Genomic DNA, 22536 nt, shown 5'->3' on the forward strand with positions numbered 1-22536 from the left:
ACGAAGGAAAACCTCGTCTCAAAAACTAACTCATGAGGTAGTAAAGCTTAAAGTGGATATGAACCCCACACTAAAAAACCTTATGTTTTTTTATATGAGACATGTGATCGTAATATTTCACTACGTTTTGCAGTCTTTTTACTAGCTCTGGACGAACAATGAAATCGATTGCAACTAGGAGACATAGTGAAAGGCTCTTATACCAGTTGATACAAACTTTTGAAGAATCTCACCCTAAAAGTTAGCTTATGAGGTAAAAAAGTCCAAAAGTCAATATAAACCTCACACTAAAATATTATATTTTCAATGTAGGACTCTAAATCTCGTACTAGGATCATAACATTTTCTTATACAGAGCAAGATATATTACAGTCACAAAAGAAAATAAAGAATAAGAAAATAGAGCACAATCAATAATGACATAATTCATTAACAACGTTGAGTGCCTAGGATTGGAGAGCGGAGCTTGGAGGAAACAAATGACTTAGAAGCAATCCCCCTCAACTATTAGCTTCTTAACACCAAGTTGCCATGCAAGTTTAAGACCATTTTCTTTTTTCTTTTTCTCCTGTCTTTGATAAAAGCCTCTACTACTCCATGAATCAATTTATCCACTCTCTTTTCACACGTCTTTCCATAAACACGATTATCAACTCCAATTCCGGTTAAGAAATTAGATTTGACCAATTTTATATTGGCTTTAAGTAACTAACAGATGTTGATTAAATTCGAACAATTATTTAGTAAAACCGATCAAATTCATATACAATAATCTTGTTTGGCTCCAATCAAATTGGTAAAGAATTAAAAAAAACAATTCCAATAAAAAATAATCTCAATAAATTAAATTTAAAAACAAAAAGAAGAAGATATAAAAAATAAGAAGGGAAAATCACACCTTCAATTAAACGATTGCATCAAAAACTGTAATTTACAACTTGTAAAACAATAACATTAACATTTCCCCCCTCTTCTTTTTCGTCTTCACTGCCTACCATTTTGAGATTCTGAAGCGATAATCACCGTTACTTTTCTTTTCTTTTTTTTCTTAACCTTGACTCTTACACATTGACTCCAATTTCAAATTAAACTCTATTGGGTCGACCCGGATCCGAAATCCGTGAGAGAGATATCAGTTAATGAATCCCCTCCTTTGGAAGATCTTCGGGAGGAACCGTCTTCGGAGTTCTTCGATTTCCTCCGATGAGAGTGTTTTGGCGGCGCATCTTGCGACGGCGATTCCAAGCCTTGGTTTGAGCCGCGGCGGTGTCGGCGATGTCGAGAACCGCCTGAGGATCCGTGAGTTGAGGAGTCTGCGGATGGGTCCGATGTTCGTTGGTGGCGGCGCGTGTGCCTGTGTTTTGTCGGGTTGCCCTCGCTGTCGATTGATTGGTGTCGAGACTTTGGAATCAGATGTCGGATCTTAGATCCCTTTGAATTCTCTTTGTGTTCTGCGAAATGATTGTTTATGTCATCGGAAATATTAACCTCACTTGATAAATACAACAAGTGTCTCTTGCACGTTCAAAAAGGTGTGAATCCCACTTCAAATTTTTTTTTTTTTCCTTTTTTCTGTATAACGATACTCACGCTATATTTTCCTATGCAACGTGAGATATCATATCTTCCGTTGCATAAGAAAATATAATCCTAAGGTTATAAAAGATTCTGAAGCTAATTGTAGAATATGTATTATCTTACATCATTAGCATTTATTAATGAACATTTAATTACATATAAAGTTCACTTAAAAGGATGTGACTTATTATATCTATTTTTTCCTCACATTCCTCACTATATATATTTCTTTTTCTCTCCTTAATCCAAACATTGTCTCAATAGCATAAGGCATGTGGGAAATCCTGAATGCAATCTAGTTTTTCTTCTGTTTTAGTATTAAAAAAAAGGAAAAGTTGACCAATGCCGATCTTATATTGACAATTAAAAAAAACTGCTCATACTATGAACGTAGTCTAATGGCGATCGGGCAAGTATGCCCCCATCGTCTAGTGGTTCAAGATGATTTACTTCAGAATCATCTATGTTTCTGTAGTTTTTTTTGTATCACATATATTCCTGTGCTTTGTAAAAATAAAAAAATCACAGGGACATATGTGATAAAAAACATACCCTTTTGCAAATTACAAGAGTATATGTGATAGAAAAAAATCACAGGAACATAGGTGATTCTGAAACAAACAAACCACGGGAGCATTGGTGAACTTTTTCCTTAAAAATAATAGAATAAATACCATTTTTGGTCCCTAACAAAAAACACGGTTCCCACTTTAGTCCCTTACAAAAATAAATTATTCAGTTAGTCCCTAACAAATTCAAAGTGGACCCATTTAGTTTAAATTGTGGTCCCTCACAAATTCAAAAAAGACTTATATTAGTCCCTCAAAAGGACTAAAATGGGTACACTTGACTAATTTATTTTTGTAAAGTACTAAAGTGGAGATCGTGTTTTTTGTTAGGGACCCAAAAGAGTATTTACTCAAAATAATATGATAGGCCATTAATTATTATATATCCAGTTAATTTGTAGCGTGCTTAAGAGAAATATATATATTCAAACCTCCATTCGTCTCAGTAGTGTTTTTTGTTTCTGATGAGGGTTCTTTTGTTGATTTGAAGTCAGTCATCTGCACAAGTTTTCAAATTACACATTTAAAAACCACCCAAAAATAAATGCTTCTTAAGGAAGAATTATAAACTAAATAAAAGAATAGTACCCAGCTAGGTGCATTGGCTGATGGATCATCTGATCCAATATGTGCCACATGCTTTACATCTGTTGGGAGCCCAATTTGAATTTCTTCTTCTTTCTCATCTGCAAAATTATCACAATTTATAACTTGAGGGGTTAAGAAAATGTATTATTTTCATTTCAATTTCTTTGTGAGAATTGAGATTGCACTTACCAAATATTTGGGATATGTATCTAAGTCCTTTAAGGAGGCCTTTCACCTTGGTCGACATTGCTGTAAGTGCTTTCAATCTTCAATGGAATCAACTAAAACTTTCTGAAAAAAAAAAAAAAAAAAAAAAAAGTAAGCCAAATGATCATATAAGAAATCTTTTTCATAATACTTAATCATTTGGCCATATTACTTAATGACACAAATTGAGTGACTATGCCAATCTCCAAAATCCATTTACCAATTAACTTTTCACCTATGAACTTTCTCAACATGAAAAAAAAAATAAAAATAAAAATCTTTGTCATCTTTCTTTTCATGATGGAAAATTTGAGTTGGAAAAAGAAGTAACCGACAAAAAACACAAAATATATAGGACAAATTCTTGTAAACAAAATTTCCCCACTTGTTATGGTAGGGGTAAAATTATAATTTTTTTTGCAAGAGGCTATTTCTCATATAATTTTTCGATCACAAGAAATAATCTTATCGTTATCTTTAAAAATAATAAAATAAAGATACGATAAGATAAATGTTACAACAAAAACACCAACCTGGCTACCTTTAGAAGAAATGTTCAAAGTAATGACATGACTTGAATGGGGTCCCTAATGTTGAAATTAAAAACCACAGAACCTCAAGCATGTATCAGTGAAGAAGACATAAACTAGTTATGCAGGAAAAAAAGATGTGCATGCTTCTTGGTTGGTTTGTTTAGGAGAAAAAAAAACCAACCAAGAAGATGGAGACTTAGAGGGTGGAAAAATCTCAAAAGTGAAAACCCAGAGAGCATTGGTTTTTGATCCACCATCCCCCAAATCAAAACCAGAAGCTCCACGTATTTTTAGGTTAAAATCCAGATATGTAGCACTACAATTTTCAGGAGCAAATGCTATATTTGGGTTCAGTGTTTTTTAATGGTCTTCTTTTATAATCAAAGCACGAGAAATAAGGTTGATTAATGATAATTGATGAACCATAAAAAGCTAAATCCATTCTATTAATAAGAGAATTGTTGGGTTGGGAATTTTCGACATCGCAATTTTATTTTTTTTATATTTTTCACTTAAAATTGTGACAAAAAGTGAATGATTATTTTGTAAATATATCGAACAAAATATTAAAAAATGTATATAGAATTATTTATGGGACATGATATACTTACCTCCAAAAATATTTATCATCTTTACAATCAATCTAATCACCGTTGATTTCCGTGAATTTAACGGTTATAATTTATTAAAAATTAATAATTAATTAATAATACAAAAATAATTTCCAAATAAGTATAACCGTTAGATTGACAGAAATCAATGGTGATTAAGTTGGTTGTAAAAGTGGTAAACATTTTTGGTGGTAAGTATATCCTTCCCCATTATTTATTACCAAAGGAGTAAGGAAATTTTATGTTGGGATTATTGTTTCTTATCTTATAAAAGATAAAATTATTTCGTATACACATATAAAAGTGTGTGAAGCCTTGTGAAGAGAAGAGAGAAAAGAAAAATGAGTTCCACATACTTTTATGTATGTGTAGAAAATAAAATTATTTTTTATAACATAAGAAATATTAATCCCTTTTAAGGTTCGAGGTTCAATTTCTATAACAGAAAACCATCTCATATAGGTTATTGATACATAATAGTTTATTTTCAATATGTTAGAATTTATTGTAAATTAATTATGATTATGAATAAGAAGTTATATGGATGTGTCTTTTCGACATTTAATATGTGTGTGTTTTTTTAGTAGTAATTTTTTTTTTTAATTTCTTCACCAATTTATTAATTATCGGATTAATCCAGAATAAATATATTTTCAGCACAAAAAGTGTGTCTCGAGAGCAAAGAGGTGTGTCCTCTCAATCCGGGACTACTTATACTCTATATTAGGGGTGGCAATTCGTGTTCATGGGTCGGGTTCGGGTCGTTCTGTGTCTGACACGAACACGAATAGACTCAACCCGAACACGATTAACAAATCGTGTTATAAAACTCAACCCGCACACGACCCATGTATAAACGGGTTGACACGATACAACCCGAATTTGAGGGCAACCTGTATTGACACGACACGACACGACCCGACCCGACCCAACACGACCCGAGTAAACACAAAGTGATATTAATTCAAATCATATTAAATTTGTTTAATCTAATTCAAATTAAAATAACTTGATTTGAACTGAATATCAAAACATAATTAAATGCAACCTACAACAAATGTTTCATTCTTACAACAAATGTCTCATAATTAAATCCAAAATACACATTAAGATTACAAATGTCTCATAATTAACTGATTGAAAATTTGAAATATAAAAGTCATTGAACAACTGAGTAACTATTTTGAGCGCCATGATCAGTTATTGAATGTAGACTCAATTGTTCCATGATATCTTCTGTCAATTCTTCCAAAGCTAATAGAGAAATCCTTTACCCAAAAATAAATGATAACATTCTAGTAAAAGAATTTAAACCCACATATTTTCCATATACCATTGACAGTGAAGAAATAAGTAGCTGGAAACCTTTATTCCATCACTTGTAAAACCAATCCACGCATCTACTGTTATTTTCCAAGCACTAATACAACAAACTTAGCCAGTTTTTTTCTTGTTTGGTAAAAGAACATCACCTAACTACGAAGAGACGCACACGCATATTCCATATATTCCATATACCATGATGACGATGACGGACGACGACGACCTTTTTAACCTTTTACAAGAGACGTTAAGCCTGCATTGTTTTGTGCTTTTCCTTCTTCACCGTCAATAAACAGTGATGACTTCAATTTCAAAGTGAAGAAGGGTTTCTCTTCTCTTCTCAATTTCCTCTGAGCATATCTCTGTAACGGAGAAGAGAATCAACCCTCTGCAACCTAAGTTGCTTCTTAAACCTGTTTATAAAATCATCAGCTTTCGCGTCTACCCAAAAATAAATGATAACATATGTTTTGTGGTTGGAGAAGACAACCCACTACCAAGTTGAATATGTCGCTGTATCCAAATAATTTAACAAAACAACTATTAGACTAATTATTGGCCAAAGAGATTTCGTTAAAATGAACAGAAAATGAAGGAACAGTATAGTGTGGGGAGAGCTGCAAGCGGAGAGGGGAAGAAATGAAGTCTTACCGAGGAGAGGGGAAAATGCAAGCGAATGGTCGTCGGTATTGTTGTACTAAAAAATGGCCAGAGAGCTGCGGCGCTGGAGCTTGGAGCCTTGGAGTAAATTGAAACCTAGGTATTTTTTTTTCCTTTTATATCATGGTTTACGGGTCAAAGCAGGTTCACGGGTTAACCCGTAACCCGACACGATTTTTTCGTGTTATTTTTTTCCCAACCCTAACACGACCCATTTATTAAACGGGTTGACCCATACACGAAAATTTCGTGTCGGGTCCGGGTCGGGTTCGCGGGTCGGGACACAAATTGCCACCCATACTCTATATGTACATTCAAAAACTTATCATCTCTTCTTCTCTCTCTATACATTTTTTCTGTACAATTATTTCAAGCACTTTCAATTAGAAGACTTCTTGAAGTCAAAGTGCTGCTGATTTATTCTATCATAAAAGACAATTATTTATTTATGGAGGATGGTTATATTTACAAATTTTTTATCTACAAACTCTTACAAATTACAATATGTATTTTCAAAAATACATTAGGTTACACTATATACTTCTGAAAGTATATAACGTAATTTGTAAAAAAAATTTGTAAACAGATTCTTCCTCTTATTTATAATATGAAAATAAGTCATTCTAAATAAACTCATTCAAATCATTTAACGGTCTATTTTTTTATAATACGAAATGTTTTTGTCTATGTCATGTGAAATATTCAACATGCATAACCTTCCACCACTATATCATCACAAATCACTATCATATCGTTGTGTGTGCCATTGCTGCTAGTCACTAAAATCTATCCACCTACCCTCATCGATGACAATGCAATATGGTATATATTTTGTGTTCATATAATTTGAGCCAGGTGATAAGCTTCCATGAGTAGCTCATGCCCATATGGGGTTACATTTTTTGTTCCCGAAGTGTTACACCATGTAAAGCAATGCCTCTTGATGTGGTGCTGCCACATTATGAATGACTCGTGTTCAAGTAGCATCGCATGTTGTATAAACTATAAAGGGACTTGCACATTATTTGATGTGGCATAGAAAATAATAGAAAAATAGAGAGATTGAAGTCATGCACATAGGGTTTTGACATGACTAAAGAACCACTATAATATCTTATAGAGTAATTAGCGGCACAAGATTGAAGTCAATGCTTATTTATCATGCTCGTTCATCTGGATGCCAAAGGTGAAACATGGAGTTTATAGATTCAATAAGAAACGAAAGTGACCATGCAAAAGCTACTCATCAAGAACTTCTGACCATGAATCCGTGATTCATGATGCCTTGATATCATCCAAGCCAAAACGAGCCTGTGTCAAAAGAGCAAGTTTAGTGAGCTCCAGAGCAAAATTTTTTGAGAGTTTAAAATTGTTAATTTGGACTCCCATTAAGAGTAAGATCGCTTTGCTCATTGTTATTATTAGAGAAGTAAAATATAAAATCTTTAATATGGTATTCACCTAACAATTTAAGTTTCTATATTGAAATGGTTCTTTAAATGGTATTAAAGCTTCCATGACCAATGATCAGGAGTTCAATCCTTATTGCCCCATAATATCAATAAATAATCAAATATTGTGAGTTTTTAGCACGGGTAAATGAGCATGTGTATTGTCTACCCTTCAAGCCCAATGAATTCTTGTATGAAGGAAAGTGTTCGAGAAATATAATATAAAACTATTAATGTGATCTTCACCCAACAACTTAAGCTTTTGAATTAAAATGGTTCTTTACAGTTATTTATTTAAATAACTTGTGTATTGATGTCACATATTTTCATTACCAAGTAACCTACATACCTCTAGAACTATGATAAAATAATCTTTCTCATGGAATTGTCGGGGGTTAATAATGGAATAAGCTACAATAATGATAATGTATTTGAATCTTTTTAATTTAAAATGGCTTAAGCCAGACTTGATGATGCATTGAATACAGTTCAATGTATTCTTCCAGCTCATTCAGATCAATGTCATTGATGTCATCAATAAGCCCAAAAATGACCCAACATCTTACCAGAAACTTGTGATTCTCTTCAAGGAGAGGAGTAAAGGCTGAACAAAATTTCTCTATGTCAGCATTGATATCACCGGTGCCTCCTATCACCTCCATGAACTTCTTCCTATCAGGAGCAAGCTTCATGACTACCTGTAGGTCAAATATTTCATAAGTCCCAAGAGTGTATTCTATTCCATATACTATACTACCCCTTCCTATATAGAAAAACACAGTGACAAAAGACAAATAAAATAACAGAAAAACACAAAATAATGGAACAATGATCGCGATGGGGAGTCAAGGGAAAGATGTATGGTGTTTAAATGCTGTGATCTACGTTAAATAGACTAATGTATGGAAACAAAAATATAAAAAGGGCAAATCTCAATGCACAAAGACTCCCTGACTTTGTGAGAGTAGAAATGAAGGTTGATTGTACACAACTTGCATTTTACAAACTAAAAGATAAAAATGTAGTTATTTTATCATCGTATTTAAATGATTTAATGAAAACAACATCGTTCAACTCATTTACTCAGAACCCTGATATGCAGCATGTCTAAATTATAGAAAACTAAGACAAATAAAGTAATAGTCTGAATAGTTAAATGCATATTTCATGCTGCATTAAAATATGAAGTATTCATATGATAAAGAGCAAAGATTGTAGAGAGTTCACAGCACAATAATGCAAATAGTAAAATCAAGCATTTCCTAGGATGACTATTTCAAGGTCCAGCCATTGACATTCCACAGACTTAAGCCAATATGAATCAAGATTATATTGCAGTGAAGCATGAATAAATTCTATTTCTATCAAGAAGTTTCAAGATTATATCAACAAAGCATCAAAAGAACACTACCGTGAAGCTTGAACTAGCAAGCCAGCCATGCCACTTCTTCAGAGTCTTGTTGTAGGAATCTGTACATGCTTGTGACATTGGCCAATCTTCATGCTCGATTAAGTTTTGGAACAAAGCCACCAAGAAATCCATTGCTCTGAAGGTTTTACAGGTTATAGATATAAATGTATCATAAACAATATTACATGAACAAATAATGGCAACTAATAATCATTAGCTAATATCTCTGGCCACCAAATAAAAATTATTAAGATTATCATATTAATGCCCGAATACCTTGAGAAACATAAGCTGAACTAGCAGAAGCTTGAGAAGTTTAAAAAAAAAAAAAAAAGAAGAAGAAAAAAGATAATTGAAGCTCGTGTAAAGGATCCATCACAGTGCTTAAAGTTACAACAACAACAACAAAAGTTTTTTCCCACTAGGTGCGGTAATCTACATGATCAAACTACACCATTGTACTCAATTAAAAACTAAGTCTACAGAAATGTCATTTAGATCTATGTAAATTTTAATGGTTTCTCAGAGTTTTTTTGGGGGGGGTCTAATTTTACCTTTATTTATCGGGTTATCTTTCATCAGATCAACTTTTCTTACAGGAGCTTCCATCGATTCACTTTTCGTATGGCCAAACCATCTTAGGCAAGATTCTATCATCTTTTCCTCAATAGGTGCTACTCCTACTCTTTCTCTCATTCATTCCTGATTTTATTTTTTCTTGTATGCTTACTCGTCCCCAGCAAGGCCGCAATGTTCTCATTGCAGCAACAGTTATGCTCTTGTTGGCATGGCTCTTTACCACCTAACCTTTAGTACCACAAAGAATCAATGGTCTTATGGCTTTAGGGTAAAATTTTCCTTTGAGTTTGATAGGCACCTTTGATCACAAAGAACGCCTAGAGCATTTCTCCATTTCCTTATATTTATTTATTTATCTATTTATTTATTTATTCTTCTTATTTATTTTTCTTTTCCCTTGACCTTTTTTTGCTTTTTATTGGGGTTCATAAACCATAGACCCCAACTAGTTTGTGATCAAGGTGATGTTAATGTTGATATATCCACCCAACTTGAATCCAATAATTAACATTTCTCTGTCTTTGTGTGAGATCCAAGATACCTAAACTGTGTGACTTCTAGTATAGTTTGATCTTCAATTTTCACTTCCAAGTCGGTGCTAGCACGCATCTTGCCAAACTTGCACTCCATATACTGTGATTTACTTCTACTCAATTGGAAATCATGTGATTCCAAAGCTTCGATTCACAACTCTAGTTTACCATTCATTCCAAACAAACAAGAAATGAGTTCAGGCTTTTGATCATTTACAAGAAAGAGCCAGGCTTGGTCTGTGCTGATCCACAACCTAAGTTATTTGGGATTATCATGGCAGATTTGTGATATTAAACATCCTTGCGTAATAGCCATGTATGCATGGATTATGCACACAGACACATGAATATTCTATTTGATAATGGCTAGTTTCATGCAGCACTCTGATCCCTAATTTTGGAAAACACGTCCCACATAACTTTTGACATTTCTTCCAAAAATCTGTGTCTAGAATAAGATGCATATATTAATATTTTTTATCCAATATTTATCTTGTTGCTCCTTGTGACCGGAAGATCACGGGTTTAAGTCTAATGAATAGCCTCTTTGCAAAAATGCAAGAGGTGCAAAATGCAAGAGTAAGGCTGTGTACAATACATCCTCATCCCTACCATCACAAATCGAGAAGCCTTGTGCACCGGGATTTACTCTTTTCCCTTTATTTATCCTATTGGATTCATTGACTTCAAGCACAATACAACACAGTCTACACTTGAAACATCAAAAATTGTTAACCCCATCACAAATTATTAAAAGAGTTCTCCAAATAACAGATTTGGGAATGTCATGCCAATATGAAACAAAAGTTAAATGTCAACTGCATCATGTTCTTTACCTTGTCAGCCAAAGAAGTCCATTGGTACAACTGGATGACGATTTAGTAGTTTTAGTTTCAACCTCTACTTGTACCAAACTGTACAGGTAGTTAAATCTGGATGGATTGGAGGAATATGAAGTTTCCAATCTCTGCCATGAAAAACAATATGGTATAGAGAACATATTACACATGATCCCAATATCAAATTAAGGTATAGGTACATGTACATACCAATAATTGTTAAAAAATTTAAAACACAAGAGCTATTATGCAAGTCAGATAGAATCCCAGCGAATAAAAAACAAAATGAATCACAATCCAACACCACAGCATAGCTATACCACATTGTTTTAAGAAGAAAATATACATTGAAAGCTGCAAGAAAGAATATGATGATACATATGGTCAAATAAGAGTCAGACAGAGCAGTTGACAAAAACATACCGATATGTTACCACCAATGTCAGTTTTGACGAGGGCCATAGCAGCTCCAAACTTATCTGCCATAAGAAAAGCATTAGTTCTTCTAACCATGGTACAAGTGTTCACATCATATATTTGACGCTTAAGCAGACTCTAAACCAAGTGTGCATAGGTTCATAATCTATTGTGTTGTACATGTTGAAGTTGTAGAGTTAGACAGTAACATAAAAGTACTTCTAAAGATAAAAAGGCATAGACAAGTTTCTGGTCTACAACGATTCCTAATCGTCCTGTTTTGTATCTTTTCTCTTTTTAAATAATTCTGTCCTTATAAATAGAAGATATGGATACCCAAGTAACTAAGAAAGATAGATTAAAAGCAGTTTCAACATTTTCCATATTTTTGTGATGAAAAAAATATCTCAGTGAAGAGTGGTGAGAGAAGGAGACCAAGAGAACAGTACTCCACTACGGAAATTCTCACTTTTATGCATCTTACTTGGATCAAAGAGGTTAGAATTCATCAAGATCTAATAAATACAATATCATTTAATACACAAAAGATTACACAAAAGGATATTTGGATTTTCCCCTTACCGTTAAAAAAACAAAAAACAAAATAAAAATAAAAATTGAGGAAACACTGTGGAAAACGTCCAAATAACATCACATAGCCTTCTTTCCTTTTATTATTGTTGTGTCAATAACAAAGTAAAGGGATCAAGAGGATGCACCTATAACAGGCAATATATGCTTGCATGCATCCAAGAAAGGCTTGGTCAGAATTTCTCCTTGCTCAGACTTTACATGCTGAAGTTCTTCCAGTGCAGGAGCGAAGACAGTTCCCTCCATTTTTTTTTACCCTTTTCTTCATATAACAAGGTCAAAACCAAACAAATACATTAGCAACAGCTTAACAAAGATCAAATCTACATATAAGCCACTAAAATTCAAATATAAGAAATATTATTTTTCTTGCTCCTTGCAGACAAATTTAAGAATGCAAAGTTATAGGTAAAGGAAGGATTCATTGAAGACGCTTAGTGTTAGAAACATCCAAAAACCAATCAAATCACTATAGTAATAGTGGTTCAAAAGAAGAAATTTTGAAGTTGACTGCACTTATAACATATCAAAAGCTTAAAATTTTCTTACAGCTATGTGGTGTTCTAACTTCTACCAGATCACCACAATTTGCTTTCCTAACATGATTGAACTCCACCAACACAAAATGTATACCCAATTATATTGAGAAATTTCAGGGGATAGATAATAGATTACAGATAAACAATAAGATTTTGGGGCCATGAATTTCTGGATGACACCCTTTGAGCTGCTTAGTTAAAAAAATGAAAATTTTCCAAAAAGAAGAATACCCATTTCCTAATTTTCTCAACAAAAAAAAAATTCAAAATTTTTCATTTGTTTTCTCGGGAAACAAATAAGCATTGATCCATGAACAGCAAAAAAAAAAAAAACACAAATAGAATAGAGATGATATACATACATAGTCTAGGAAGCGTTGGAATGATGAAAGCACTGTGATCTAATCAGAATAGAATGGAGAGAGAATCAGATTCCTAAGTTATTCGGTTTTCTTTGACCTTCCTCTTTTCTTTACTCTGTTTCAGGTGCTGCCTTCGCTGCCACTGCTATTATTACTAACTTGATCACATACGCAACATGCACACATGAAATACTAAGAAGGCACTGTTTGTTTATTGTTCTGAAAAACTATTTTTTGCTTTTAAAAGTAAAAAAGAAAAAGTGATAATAGATATTTTATGATGGATGATTTTATAAATAATATTTGTTTTATAGTTTTTAGAATTTAAAGTGAAGAACACAATTAATAGGGAGAGTTTTGCCTTGTCTTATTCAACTCGAATTGGATTGGTTGAGTAATCTATATTCTATAAAAAAAATATTCATTTTTTTAGTTCAATTAAATTGTTTTAGTTCCAAAAATTTTAACTTTCTATCCCGAAAGTAATAAAAAAATGGAGTAGATTATCTTATGTAGTACTGAACATGACCATGTCATATAAGGAAATTATAATCGTACAAAAATAAGTTATCACGGTTGATTTATTTTTATATAGTTAAGATCCTCCAACATGATATAATCTTGTTAAGCTAATAAGAAGTTCCATTAAAAAAATAGAAAACTTATTGTTTTAATAATACCAAATTTATAATTATTGGACAATTTCTCTGACAATCAAGGTGTTGTTGCTTTCTTCAACTCCAAGAATACTATCATTATTAAACATAGGATTTAGTGTGTCGTTCAAAAGAACACAAGTTATGTCTTTTTAGTGACTTACACAGAGTATGACCGGTCATACTCTGTGTAATTCTGAAAAATTGTTTTTTTTTTCACTTTGCACATCAGCTATGTGACTGGGAAGAAAAAAAAAAACTTTTCAGATTTACACAAAGTATGAACAGTCATACTTTGTGTAAATCATCTAAGGTTTTGTTTGAGAGATGATTTTAAGAGGAGAAGGAAAGAAAAAGGAGGGTTTTAGCGTTGTTTGTGAGTTTAAAAAAAGAGGAAGAATTTAGAAATTTTTACTAAATCCTCCAAAATCCTCCTTCTTCTTAAAATTAAAGTTCCCCAATTTGGAAGGTTTGAGGGGAAAAATATTAAAAATTACTTATCTACCCTTAGCATTAAAATATTAAAATTATATAATTGTGAATCATTTTTAAATGCGATATTATTAGAAAAGTCTCAAATACCGACAGAATCTATTGACGAAAAATATTTTTTCAAAAATAGTGATGAAACTTTTGATAAAAATCATATACGTCAAAAAGTTTCCGTCAAAACTAAAGACGAAACCAGATTTTGGCATAATCACTAACATAAATTTTGTACGGAAAAAAAAATCAGTCAAAATTATTGACAAAATCTAAATTCCGTCGAAATTCTTAACGAAAATATTTCCGTCCAAAATTTTGACGAAACACATTTCCATCGAAAAGTTTCGACGTAAAACAATTACGTCAAAAATTTTTACGAAAAATATTTCCATCAAAATTTTGACGAAAAATATTTCCATCAAAATTTGTGACAAAATATTTTTGTAAAAATTCTTTACGAAATCTAAATTTTTCCAAATTATTTCACAAAAAAACATATTCATCGAAATTTTTGACGAAATATATTTCTATCAAAATTGTTGACAAAAAAAAATTTCATCAAAATTCTTAACAAAATTTAAATTTCGTCGAAAGTTTTTGACGGAAACATTTTCGTTAAACTTTTTGGCAAAAAAAATTTCTGCGAAAATTTTTAACGAAACACATTTCCATCGAAAATTTTCGAACAAAAATATTTCTGTCAAATGTTTTGATAAAAAACATTTCCATCAAAATTTTCAACGGAATGCATTTCTGTAAAAAATTTTGACAGAAAATATTTTCGCAAAAATTTTTGATGAAAAATATTTCGAATAAATATTTTGACGGAAAAAATATTATGTCAAAATTCTTTACAGAATCTAAATTTCATCAAAAGTTTCGAATGAAACATTTCCATCAAAATTTCTAACAAAACAATTTCTGTCGAAATTTTTGTCAGAACACATTTCCATCAAAATTTTGAACCGAAAATGTTCCGTCTAAATTTTTGACAAAATTCTGTTTTAGTTTAAAACAGGAGTAAATACCCCTTTTCGTCCCTGACAATTTTCACTAAGCCCCTTTTGGTCCCCAACAATAAAAAAGGATCATTTTGGTCCTTAATTTTACAAAATTAGGGCCACGTTTGTCCTTCCGTTAGTTGGCATTCAACGGCCCAACTAACGGAGCACACGTGGAACGTTAGTTTGCTTATTGGTATCCAACGGCCCAACTAACGGAGCACACGTGGAACGGTAAGCAACAAGTATAAGAGGGTTCACTAGTAAAAATTTACTTCACTCGAAAAAATTTGCTTACCGCCAAATCTTTGCAATGTGTCCATCTTTCCATTTGCTTATTAGCTGGAATGGTAATATACATATGCATACCCCCCAACATCTATAAATTCCACGAATAATATATATACATTTTTTGTCATGCTAGCGGTTCTTGTCTGGTTTTATAATATATATAATGCATGCATAATAATGTTCACATTCAAGATCAAGTAGGGCCTGTGGATTGCTGCAATGGTGGTTTGAAAGGTTTGTGGTTGGTGGTTTGCTGCAATATGCCTTGCAACTTATGTGTTCATGTCCATTTTTTTTAGTGTTAAGGACCAAATAAGGCCTCGATAAATTTGTTAGGGACCAACTAGGGCTTTTGATGCTAGGGTGAGCTGTCCAAAACTCCAAGAAGACATAAGGCATGTTCAAAACGGCGTCGTATTACTTCCACGCTGGCATACTTAACGGTGACTCAACAAACTAATGTTTCATGTGTGCTCCGTTAGTTGGGCCGTTGGACGCCAACTAACGGAAGGACAAACGTGGCCCTATTTTTGTAAAATTAAGGACCAAAATGAGCCTTTTTTATTGTTGGGGACCAAAATGGGCTTACTCATGATGGAAAGTAAATTTCGTCGAAAATTTTGATAGAAAATTTAGTTTTGTAAAAAAATTTATCAGTTGAAAAATTTCGTCGCTTTTCGACAAAAAGTATTCCGACGAAAAAAAATAATTTTGTGATGAAAATTTCATCGTTTGCAACGTAGAAATTTTATTGAAAATATGATATTTTTTGGTGTTGTGAAAAGTACATAAATAATTTTGTTAGAAATTTTAAATTTAATTTAATTTGTAAAATATAATAATTATATTAATTTAAAAAAAAGGATAAAATGGTAAAAATATCTCATTAACCCTCATTTTTTCTCCTTTATCATTTTTTAACTCCCAAACAAGGGAAGGGAATACCCTTCAATTTCCTTCCCTTCCTCCAATTCCCTCCCCCTTGGATCCCCTACCTTCCCCTCCCCTCCAAACTCCCAAACAAAGCCTAAAAGGACACAACTTGTGTCCTTTTAAATGATAGTCTTTTTTCCCTTAAATATAACTATGGTTTGTATTCCACTTTCTTAAATGATATAAGGAAATGTATCTGTTATGTAATAGAAATAAAACTTGTTTTCCTGCACAAACAAAAAAGACATGGGATCCACATTTTCTTCTTTTCTCTTTCCTCAACTCACTTTCTCTCTCTTCTTTTATGTCTCTGCAGGATCGAACGGTGTTTTTCATGTAACATTATACATGTATAACCCAATGATATATGCCTTAGATATTTGATGTTCAAAACGTTAAAAAGCAAGCCACTAGTTGTGAGCTACCAGAGGCGGATCATGGGACTAGGGTGGGTTGCCGCCCCTCTTAAAATTTGAAAAAAAAAAATTAAAGACAAGTCATGTGGTGTAAAAAACATGTTGAGCAAGAAGCACCAGAGAAAAAAAGGAATGGTTGATGCTTTAGCAAAGAGAACATGGGGAGTTTCTATTATGCTAGCAAATACTCCATTTTCTTTTCTCAACATTCAAATTTACATGGATCGAATGTGGGCCACAAGAAAAACACTGGGTGCAAAAGGAAATCATATTACCAGTGACTGAGCCATGTTGAGATCAGCTAGGGCCTTGGCACCGGCTGATTTTAAAAAATGATATAGGTTTTAATTAAATATTATGGTACAATTTTGGCACGGGCTGAGTTTTCAAAAATCGTACAATCTTGGAACTGGTTGGGTTATATCTGAATGGATGTTTTCGCACGGGTTAAAATTATTTCCTGGCTCTGCCACTGGATATTACAGACCCGAATTGGTTAAAACTTCTAATTTACAATTATGATGGGTAGTAAAAGTCTTACTTGCACCATTATTTTTCTTATTTTTTTCTCCTATTTTATATATCTTAACACCAGTGCTATCAGACCCAGCTCGAACTGGCCGGGTCGACTCAGAACTTAGCGAACCGATCATTGGATCGGTTTGAGTCAAGTATCGGACCTGTCACGTATCGGACCCGGTCAAACCTAGTGACCCGATTGGGTCATGAAAACCGACAGGTCATGCATTTTTATAAATAAAAAAATAAAAAAATCAAAGGTGTCTCGTCTTGTGTGAAAAAAGTAACTCCATCCAAAAACTTTTGTAGTTTTGTTTGCTAGTTGTATATTCTCCTATAGTGACATCAAATTCCAGTTTCTAGGACCAAAGTAATTTACGAGACAGTAAATTAAGAGAATGTGACATATTAATTCCTTACAAATCCATTTTTATGGGAAGAGTTGGTAATGCCTTATAATTGTTAAACATAGTTAGTTGATGATACTTGATAGATGAATTATATATGGTTACTTGATACTTGAATTTTCTTTTTTCTTTGTTTGTTTCTTTCATGATATATTGTATGTGGTTATCATATATGACTTTTTTTATCCCTTCAAAATTATATATGCTTGCAGCCCAGTATAACAATATTTTACATGTATTTGAATATTTTATGGATTTTTATATACTAACTCGGGTCATGTGGTTCAGCCGATGACTCATCAGTTGAATCAGTGACCCAGTACCTCGGCCGGGTCAATGAATGGGTCGGTTCTGATAACATTGCTTAATACTACTAGTCGACATATGTAACAAAAGTCTTATCTGCACCATTATTTTTCTTCTTCTTTTCCTCATATTGTATTTATATAATAAATATAATAGTATATTAGTATAAGGGGTTTGGGTAGTTTGTATTAAGTTATATATTTAAGTATCCAAAAAAAAAAAATCATCAAGTCATATAATTTAATTTATAAGAATGTAAAACTGCAAATGATTTACATAAATTTTTCAAAATCAATACCGATTGTATCACGATTTATAAATAACTATCTGATTCAATATCAGTTCACTTACATAATTTATTGATTGGATCGATCTGATTTGTAATCTTGATTAAACCATTGGACTGGATAGTTTATTATTTTCATATTTATGCAATAAATCATGGTTGGTGTTTGTTGATTGAAAGTTCACTTATAGTGCCAAACATGTTGGATTTCTTTTACGCTTTATGATTGGAATCTTGCAAAATTTTCTCAAAGGCTATGGCACCAAATATAATAAAAAGAATTTTCAAGTTATACAAAATGCTTAAACTCAACAAGACATGTGAACATAGAAATTAAGGTAACAAAACAGTTTTTTTTAATGTGAATTTCTAGTTTATTTGTTTTTTATGCTTTTGAAGTTTTGGTTTTTGCATTATTTTGATATCGAATTTTCGCCCCCCACAGGAAAAAGTCTTGGCTCTGCCCCAATGAGCTACTCGTACGTGATTTGCATAGTTTGCATAAAGGTATTGTCTTGAAATTTAGTATTATCATTGTATAAAAAAATCTAAGCAATCATATTTGTATAACATGATAAGTGTTATGAATAAGAAGATAAAAGAACAAAAGAAAAAGAAAATGAAGGGACGTGCCGGTAAGACTTCTAATATAGACCAGGGAGGGAGGTGAAATAGAGCTTATAAGGCTCAACCTCACACTTCTAGATTGCTCTAGGAGCATTTTACTTTGTGTACGAAGAGAACCTAGGTAGCCCTTGGTCTACCACATGTTCTTAGGGACTTCGTCCCACACAGTTAACTTTTTGACTAGAAATAATTTTTATATAAAAAATAATAATAATATTTTTATAAAAAGTTACTAGGATTGGTCTAAAAGTGAAGGGTTTAAGTAGTTTGTATTTGGTTGTGTGTTCAATTTCCATAAGTTTTTATATAAAATAATTTTTTTTTCTTTTACAAATGTCCTTGATTTTTTGTAAATCTCACAAATTGCCCCCATCTTTGTTTCTTCTTTGATACATCTTTTCGCTACTAACGGTCAATGCAACGGTTATTGTCAGCAGCCAGACATGTCTATTGTATGCCATCATAAGATTAGTATAAATTGAATTTGGGACCGACGATATTTTTGAAATTCATATCTGGTTTTTAATAGCATATTAACCTTATATATATTGTTGCATTTGATGGGACTATAGAGTGGAAGTACAGTCACGATACAAATGAAATTTATTATAATTTGAAAGATAATTATCCAAAAATAACTCCGCCTATGTGTGCTTGCATGCATGGTCTATCCTAAGCTAGGATAAAGAAGGAAGGTTGGCGTCAGGTGTAGCGAACCGGCCATAAAAAGCAGCTATATATATATGAGATGAACCCTTATGATTATTCATTAGGGTGTACCCTTCATAGCGATGTGTTGCATCGGGCTCCAGGTGTAGCAAAAAATGAGCTAGGACCCTTGCCACAAGGCAAGGCGCTGCTTCGAGCCCCGGGTGTAGTGATAAATGAGGTAGGGTCCTTGCCTCAAGATGCCAAGTCTTCACCCGGATTTGGTGAGAAGTATGTCAGGGTCCCAACACGCAGATGAACGAGCGTGGCAGGCAAGTATAGCACAGGGGTTAAGGATGCAATTGGGAAGTTAGAACATAGGAACCTTAACGGGTCAATTGAGGGAGTTAACAGATGTTTTTGCTAGAAAGAAAGTGAACATTGTTTGCTTGCAGGAAACTAAGTAGGTTGGAGAAAAGGCCAAGGAAGTGGATGTACTAGTTTCAAGTTATGGTACATAGGTATAAACAAGAGTCAAAATGGTGTTGGAATTATGATCGATAAAAGTTCAAGAGATAAAGTTGTTGACGTCAAAAGAAAAGGCGACAGGATTATTCTAGTTAAGCTTGTAGTGAGTGCTTTAATCTTAAATATCCTTAGTGTGTATGCACCCCAAGTTGGATTATAACCAAATGATAAGAGCCAATTTTAGGAAGACTTGGAGGAGGTTTTGAGAGGGATACCACGAGAGGAGAAGATTTTTTTATGAGGAGATCTAAATGGTCATGTTGGTAAAACCAATGGAGATTTTGATCAAATTCATGGAGGTTTTGGCTATGGGAAGAGAAACGAGACTAGAGAAGATATCCTGAATGTTGCACTAGCCTAGGATTTGATGCTAGCGAACACCTTTTTTCGATAAAGGGAGTCATACCTAATCACATATCATAGTGGCCAAAATCATAGTCAGATTAATTTCTTTATAGCTAGAAGAGAAGATAGAACTTACTTGTGTCGACTGTAAGGTCTACCCTAGAGAGTGCGTTGCTACGCAACATAAGCTGGTAATCTTGGAGGTTCGGTTTAACAAAGTACTTACAATAAGGAAGAGGGCCCAAAACCCAAGGATAAGATGGTGGAAGCTTAAGGAGAAAAAAAAGAGAGAGTTTAATGAAAGAATATTGCATGAAGGACCTAGGGAGTTTGATGGAGGAGCAAATGCAATATGGAATGAGATGGCTATGTGTATTCAGAATATTGGAATGAGGATGTTAGGAGAAAGCAAATGAAATGAATTTCATACAAAGAAAACTTGTTGGTGGAATGGAGAGGTGCAAGAGGAAATTAAATAGAAGAAGGAATGCTTTAGATCTTTGCATAAAAGTCCCAATAAAGAGAACTTGCAAAGAAAGCAGTGTGGGAAGCTAGAGGCAAGGTTTTCACCAATTTGTGTAAAAATCTTAGGAGCAAGGATGGTGAAAAAGGTATATATAAACTTGCAAAAATAAGGGATAAGGAAAGTAAAGACCTCACCCAAGTTAGATGCATCAAGGATGAAAATCAAAGACTTTTGGTGAGAGATAAAGATGTAAATGAAAAATGGATGAACTAATTTAACAAGCTGTTTAATAGGGATGGCGATAAAAGCGAGGTGGACTTGGAGGACGCTTACAATGATTTGAATGGAAGATTTGTGCACAAAATTAATACACATGAAGTTAAGGAGGCTTTAAAGAGGATGAAGACTAATAAAGCCTTGGGACCTGATGGTGTCCCTAGTGAAGTGTGGAGAGGCCTGGGGATATGACAATAAAATGGTTGAGCAATCTTTTCAATGAGATTCTTCAGACAAATAAGATGTCTGATGCAGGGAGAAAAAGTATGATTATGCTTATTTATAAAAACAAGTGAGATATACAGAATTGTTCTAACTATAGAGGCATTAAGCTAATGAGTCATACTATGAAGTTGTGGAAGAGAGTTATTGAACATCGTTTGAGGAGAGATAACAAGGTTTCTGGAAATCAATTTGGATTTATGCCAGGAAGATGTTGATATGAACCTCACCAAGAATAGTGAGACCCAAGACCAATTTAGTTAGGATCGTTTCTACAATCAGGAGTTTAAAACAAGAAATAAATAACATTGACCCTTTATCTATGGAAGATAAGAACCAAAGGTATAAGAAGGATAAAGATGCCACACTCAAGAAAGAAGAAGGTGAGTGATAAGTCCGGTTTGAATGCCACAAGAATAAGCTTCTTGATAAGTTCAGAGTTCTAGATAAGAACCAAAGAGAAGAAACCTCTCTATTGATATTATAACTTCAAAATCTGATTACCAGAGTTATATCCTCCCTTATTTATACTTGGAACATCCCTCCAAGAATAGGAAAAGACTAGCAAATGAAAAGACACTAATTTAAAGTTGACAACTTGGAAAAAAGAAAAGACTCTAATTAGCCCACTAAACATTAATGACATTGGAAATGTGAAACAACCCCACTATGCATTAATAACATTGAAAATGTTATCAGCCCCACTAAGCATTAATTGACATTGAAAATTGCTACTCTTTCCACTCAACCTCCCTTGCATTGATGCCATTAACTAAATTTTGATTATGAATAAATTTGGACTTGAAGTCTTTCATGATTAGCCCACATTTGCTGGATCAACCCACTAAGAGCTTCTTTAAACTTCTTGGCCTATTTGACAATTACAATGGATCACTAGGTGTTGTCTCCTTATTCATATCAAATGTATTATGGAAGCCATTTTCTTGATGCGACAATTAATGGAAAGATATCGAGAAAAGGAGAAGGACTTATATATGGTGTTCATAGATTTTGAGAAAGCATATGATAGGGTTCCAAGGAAAATTTTATAGTGGGTTCTTGAGAAGAAAAAAGTTCTGTCAAAGTATGTATAATGACCCTAACTGGTAAATCTTAATTAGAGGTTTAATTTAAGGATTTAAATGTCATAATTAGATTCAGAGCGTGATTTCAAGTATTTTGACTGTAATCATGACTAGGTCATGAACAATGTCTTCTGCCGGATTATCTGCATTCTTGTGAATTAACTGGTAGAGCTTAAATGAGTAAAATAATTTTAGAAACATAATTTGACAATTCTGACGCCAAATATGAGTTCAGAACGAAAAATTG

General features: G+C 33.2%; 2 protein-coding genes across 3 annotated transcripts; both read right to left on the minus strand.

Moving 5' to 3' along the window:
* Nucleotides 1-903: 903 nt before the first annotated feature.
* Nucleotides 904-2982, minus strand: LOC133305178 (CRIB domain-containing protein RIC7-like). Its single transcript, XM_061505313.1, has 3 exons — nt 2925-2982; nt 2736-2833; nt 904-1515 (listed from the first exon to the last, which is right to left on the minus strand). Exons 1-3 carry the CDS (start codon nt 2980-2982, stop codon nt 1093-1095), a joined length of 579 nt encoding a protein of 192 aa, XP_061361297.1. The 3' UTR covers nt 904-1092.
* Nucleotides 2983-6799: 3817 nt separating this feature from the next.
* On the minus strand, nt 6800-12945 carry LOC133305187 (glycolipid transfer protein 1-like). 2 transcript variants are annotated; one of them, XM_061505323.1, is made up of 7 exons: nt 12792-12945; nt 12019-12147; nt 11306-11361; nt 10880-11010; nt 8932-9067; nt 8087-8218; nt 6800-7380 (listed from the first exon to the last, which is right to left on the minus strand). In XM_061505323.1, exons 2-7 carry the CDS (start codon nt 12134-12136, stop codon nt 7345-7347), a joined length of 609 nt encoding a protein of 202 aa, XP_061361307.1. In that variant the 5' UTR covers nt 12137-12147; nt 12792-12945; the 3' UTR covers nt 6800-7344. The 2 variants fall into 2 exon arrangements, with proteins under 2 accessions (XP_061361307.1, XP_061361306.1); XM_061505322.1 differs by having other exon boundaries at nt 12019-12152.
* Nucleotides 12946-22536: the final 9591 nt, after the last annotated feature.

The sequence above is a fragment of the Gastrolobium bilobum genome, unplaced genomic scaffold, assembly GCF_033153095.1.
Source record: "Gastrolobium bilobum isolate Gb01-03AN ecotype WA unplaced genomic scaffold, APGP_CSIRO_Gbil_v1 utg8309, whole genome shotgun sequence".
Classification (NCBI taxonomy): domain Eukaryota; kingdom Viridiplantae; phylum Streptophyta; class Magnoliopsida; order Fabales; family Fabaceae; genus Gastrolobium; species Gastrolobium bilobum.